We start from the raw sequence: 5,753 nt of genomic DNA on the forward strand, positions 1-5,753 counted from the left end.
CTCGAACTCACAGAGATCCGCCTGCCTCTGCCTCCCAAGTGCTGGGATTACAGGCGTGCGCCACCACTGCCCGGCTCTTGTTTTTTGGTTTTTTTTTTTTTTTTTTTTTTAAGCTATTCCTGTGCTAGTTTTTAAGGCAGTACCTTATTTTGACAGTAGGGGGCAGGCGCTCTCCTCCAGTCACTCATAGGACTCATTTTTCCAGTTGTAGTAGTGTGTGGTGTCAGTGTTGATCAGTAGATTTACCTGTAGTAAGTTGCAGACTTTTAATGTGTTCTATAATGTGGCTTGATAATAGTCTTCAAGAAATGCTTTCAACTTCTCCATTACTAATTCTGAAATAATTTCAAGGTAAGCTTGATTGTTAAGCTCCAGCTTAAAACCCAAGTTTTAATGTGGGTATGGTGACTTCACACCACTAATCCCTAGGAAGTGGAAGCAGGAGGGTCAGGCACGAGGACCCAGCCAGGTTGCAGATTCCTGTCATGTGATTTGACCTTGGCAGTTTCCCTAAGTTTTTAATGTGAAGGCCTTAAAATATCAAAATATTTTTATGGCACCATATTCTGTATTTTGGACTTTAGTTCAGCCAGCACAGAGGCTTGTGTCTGTAATCTCAGTACCTGGGAGGCTTGAGGTAGGAGAATCATGAAATCAAGTCTAGACTACATAGGGAAAAGAGGAAGGGGAGAGGAGAGAAGTGGAGTAAAGTCAAGGCTGAGGGTGTTCAGTATGGAAGATTATCTGGAAGGGTTTGGTCCCTGCTACCATGGAAGTCAGGAAGTGAGAAGCTGTGTGCATCTGTGGGATTCTTTTGAGGTATTGCTGTGTATCGCTGGCTGGCCTCAGGGGAGCATTGCCAGCAGCAGCACCAGCACCACAGGTGCTGGACTCTCGCATCACACATTGTTGAGGGAGACTGGTGTGAATTAGCAGCTAGTCTGTGCTCGCCCGGGTATACTGAGATACATTATTGAATTTTTTTAAGTAGAATGAAAAGGTCCACTTTTTCAGGTTTGACACTTTTATTCATGGACATTTTCTGTGGCCATAAACAGTAATGGTGTGGGTGGAAAGGGGTACTGTTTATTGTATGGTTCTATAGTCTTTCTCCACCCAAATTTTCCTTAGTCTAGGAACATGCTGTAAAGATGTTCTGCCGTCTAGGAAGGAATAATCCAGAATTAGAATAGACAGCTGTGAGATTCTCTGAACCTTTTTGTGCTTTTAACCTCAGAACATATGGTGGGTTGATTGTAAGACTGGGAGAGGAAATCTGAGAGGAAAATTCCGGCTGGTGGCCACTTAGCATGGCTAAAGGTGGTGCATGTTTTGTAGAAAAAAACTGCTCTGGTCCTATGACATGCGCTGTGTCTAATTGCATACAGTGTGTGCACTGGTAAAATTTGGGGGCTGGCTGTTTCAGAAAGAGCTGGTTTCCGTGGAAATTAGATAAATTAAGCCACATTAACATGTCCCTAAAAAGTTAACTTACAATTTGCTATAATTAAAAGAAAAACCTGTTTGTTTTCAGATGTAGTTTAATATCGGGTTCTGAAAATAGTATTTAGTTTTATTGGCAAGCTTTCAGACAGCTGATGAGTGAGCGTTTGGTATAAAGCTAATAAATGGGTTTTCTGTGTTGATTTTTTTTTTAAAGATTTACTAATGAAGCTCTCTTCTTTCCCACTTCAAGATGATGACAGAGATGAGCGTGCATCTAAGACGCGAAGAGTAGAGCCAGGAGAAGCAGCCAAGAAGAAGAAGTAGAGGAGTGGGGCCAGATCTGCCGGGGCTGACGTGTCCTCGGGTGGAGTGTTGGCTGTTGTGCATTCTTACGAGAAAGTATTTATGTTAATGAACTAACAGTATCGCCTCAAGACTTTCCACTGTAGAATTCATTTTCTTATTTAAAACCTGTATGTATTTACAACTCTAATGGTGACCTGTGATTGTGAACTTACAGTACTCGGAAGCATTCTGGCTATCACAGAATTGGTGGCAGGCCTTGAGAGTTTTGTCACATGGACATGCCAGTGCTCTTTGAACCTTTTATAAAGGAATATATTTTTAAAGTAAATATATTGTAATGTACTGTGAACTTGTGGGTGCTTTTCATTAGTGTCTGTACAGTGTAAATAGCTAATCATGGAAATAAAATAACTTACGTCAACATTGCTATTATTGGATGCCACTAACGAGTATTTGTGACAGGCAGCCCACTGGCCTGTGACCTTTTCATTTCAGTAGGGATTAGCATGTAGGGATAGCATCCCATGTTTAGGTGCCTTGTACATACTTCTCTCCAGTGGGCCTGTGAAGTAGACATTATACCCTCCAGTTTTAATGAAGAGAGCTTGAGGACGCTGTCAGGGCTGCACAGCCCTGAGTGAAGACTAGCGGATTCACTCGGGACCCTGACTCCAGAATCAGATTAAACTACCTGACTTTTCATCAGACTTTATCAATTCCAAGAAAATGACCATCTCCTCCATGTCCATTTGTGTTGTTGGGGAGGTCTTTTCCTGTCCTGATTATTCAGCTGCACTTACCATGTATGCCTTAGAGTGTGATGATTTGTTCATTTCCTCATTAAATATACTGAAGATAAGGCTCTTGACAGCAAAGAAGAGCATAAGATATCCACTTAAAGTTGAGTCTGTTGAGTATATGTGATATAAGAGACACATTAAAATCCATCTGAATTTTTAATTTAACTGAGCATCTTGTTTATTTTGTGGGCTGGGGGTGAAGCCCAAACCTTGTTCATGGTAGGCGACTGCTTTGTCTGGCTGCTGCACTGTGTGCTTTCTTTGCCCAGCTCCCACATTAATGCTCTGCTCTGTATAGCGAGCATCTATCCTGTCTACTTCCTGGGTCCTTATTCTCTGGCTCCTCCAACTTGGGGCCAGCATATCCTGTGCTGTTGTTCTTCCCACTAGTCAATGGCAGATTCAGACATGCCACCACCATGGAGAACGTTTTCATGGTTCACATTGTAAGGTTTGCCTTGGGTGTGTATGTCCAGTTTTATCTCCTCTTGCCCTACATACTGTGTCAAAAGGCATACCTCCCATGTTTCGCTTCCACCCCTGCTGTACCACCTCCTAAGTCTGGTGAAAACATCCTTTGGGATGATGTTCTCACACAGCTCTTAATCCAGCTGCAAGGGATGGTTTACAGTTCCCAGGTGTGCTGTTGAGATGCAGTGTTCTGTCTGCCTCATAGTCTTTGCTTGGTCTGGCTCTTCTCCAGTGACATAGTCCACTCTCCAAGAGTTCAAGTGTTTCCCTCCATGTTCTTTGATTTATTTCTCTATCTGCCCACTACTTCGCTCTCGGTACTAAGTGTCTAGCTGGAATGTGCCAGATCCTGTAGACCAGGCTTTGTGCTATGTTTTCTGTAAGATTCACCAACGTATTTAGTTTGGTAAGAAATTATTAATGTTTGAATGAGGAAAAAATGAGGTACAAAGACTAATTGACTCAAAGGTGGAGGAGATAGCCCAATGGGTTTAGTAAGCTGTTAAACTGGACAACAGAATTCAATGCTCAGAACCCACATAGAGCCAGTTCCCATAATTGTTCACCAGTCTACACTCAGATGTGCGCCCCTCTCAGTACAAATACAAAGAAAGAATAGGGTATCTTAATGTTTAAAAAGTAGAGGGACAGGCTGGAGAGCTGGCTCAGTGGTTAAGAACACTGACTGCTCTTCCAGAGGACCTAGGTTCAATCCCCAGCACCCATGTGGCAGCTCATAACTATAACTCCTATTCCTGTTATGGGTTCCAGGGGACCCGACACCCATGGCAAAACACCAATGCACATAAAATAAAATTTTTTTTTAAAAAGCGGGGGTGGGGAAACAGTCACCTATCAACATTTAAATTTTTTAAAGATTTAAAAATAAAAAGTAGCCTTTAATCCCATCACTCGGGGGGCAGAGGCAGACGGATCTCTGTGAGTTCTAGGCCAGCCTGGTCTACAGAGCTAGTTCCAGGACAGGCTCCAAAGCCACAGAGAAACCCTGTCTCGAAAAACCAAAAAAAATAAAAATAAAAAGTAGCCGGGCGGTGGTGGCGCACGCTTTTAATCCCAGCACTCGGGAGGCAGAGGCAGGCGGATCTCTGTGAGTTCAAGACCAGTCTGGTCTACAAGAGCTAGCTCCAAAACCACAGAGAAACCCTGTCTCGAAAAACCAAAAATAAAAAATAAAATAAAAAAAAAAGTAAAAAAAATGTATTCAGGGGATTTAGGCAGGGCGGCTCCAGAGCCAGAGCGGTCACTGCACTGAGAAATGGATGCCAGAACTCAACTTTAGTTAGCTTTTGTCATGGGTATTTGCTTCAATCTGAAGAATTAACAAGTCAGAACAGGAGAGATGGCTCACCATAAGAGCACTGGCTGATTTCCAAAAGAATCCAGTTTCTATTCCCAGCACCCACATGGCAGTTCACAACTGTCTGTAACTCTGGTTCCAGGGGATCTGACACCTGCACACCGATGCACATAAAATGAAGTTAAATAAACTTAAAAAAATAAATCCAAAACTGAGCAGAGGAGCCATATCGCAGTATCAACCTAATGTGCCAGGAACATCTTAGGACTGGACCAGGTCAATACAAAGTCGGCATGCAAATGTTTTAGGAAAATTAATGCATATTTCAAAGACTTCTCGTTCTAAAGAAAAGTGGTGAAGATTGAACCTATGACCTTGTAGACCTTGTACACAATCTCCCATAGACAGACAGACAATGTATATATGTATATCCAGCATTTCATTTGCTTGTTTATGGCAGTGCTGGGGATCAAGCCCAGAGCTGACACCTGTATTGAGCTGGTCACTAGCCCTCATTTTGTCTTGCAAGGTCAAGAGTTTCCAGGCAGCCACAACCTTTCCCTAAAAGTCTGCTGGTTTTCCTCTTTCATTTCTAATTATGTCTTGAGTTTAAAATCGTAGCACCTAGACACCAGCACCCAAAGGAGGTATGAGGGCAGCCTTCCCACAATGAGGTGTGAGCATCGCCTTGCTTTTTTAGGCTCATGAAATGACAGGCTTACAAACCAGACTTGAAGTCTGTAGCATTGTGGTACCCTGGGTCTGAAACTCCCCTTTCTCTCCCTGTGTTTACTGTTTCCGGAAAAAGGAAAAGAAACAGGATTTGCTGTATAACATTGAGGAAAGAGCTATTTTCCCGGTGTAATTACCTGCCTCTGCTTCAAAGGGGGACTCAGACCCTAGCAACCGTCTCTGGCACGTCTTGGAATATGTATTGACATTTTAAATTTAGAATCCCACGGGAAAGTGCCATGGGGTAACTGAGCAATCACTTCCAACTAAGGAAGTGGCCCTGACAGCAACGTACAGGCAAGCCGATGCAGAAATAACTCTAGAGGCGGCAGTACTGTGGAAACTTTAAGACCCTGTTGCTATTTTTCCTAGTTTTAACTTATGGTGTGTGTGTGTGTGTGTGTGTGTGTGTGTGTGTGTGTGTGTGCGTGCGTGCGTGTGCCTGGGACTTTCTCTCACTACTAATAGAAAGTTCCCTTCCCTCACTATGTTCAATCTTGGGCCTTCACCTTTAATCCTGTCCTAACTCAGAAAAGTAACCCAAGAGCCTGTGGTAGAATTTCCTCCACACATCTGGGGCCTATATGACAAATTTGTAGAACAGCTCACTCTAGCCCCTCCCTCCTCTCCTGTCTTCCTCCCTCCCTCCCTCCCTCCCTCCCTCCCTCTCTCCCTCCCTC

At 43.4% G+C, this 5,753-nt stretch overlaps 1 protein-coding gene across 1 annotated transcript in view; it reads left to right on the top strand.

Moving 5' to 3' along the window:
- C21H1orf52 (chromosome 21 C1orf52 homolog) overlaps positions 1–2,167 on the top strand; it is a 6,371-nt gene extending 4,204 nt beyond the window's left edge. The window contains exon 3 of the mRNA XM_005357399.3: positions 1,697–2,167. Within this exon, the coding sequence (XP_005357456.1) occupies positions 1,697–1,770 (74 nt within the window). The 3' untranslated portion in view covers positions 1,771–2,167. The remainder of the gene's footprint in view (positions 1–1,696) is intronic.
- The last annotated feature ends 3,586 nt before the right edge of the window (positions 2,168–5,753 follow it).

Source organism: Microtus ochrogaster, chromosome 21, assembly GCF_000317375.1.
Source record: "Microtus ochrogaster isolate Prairie Vole_2 chromosome 21, MicOch1.0, whole genome shotgun sequence".
Taxonomy (NCBI): Eukaryota; Metazoa; Chordata; class Mammalia; order Rodentia; family Cricetidae; genus Microtus; species Microtus ochrogaster.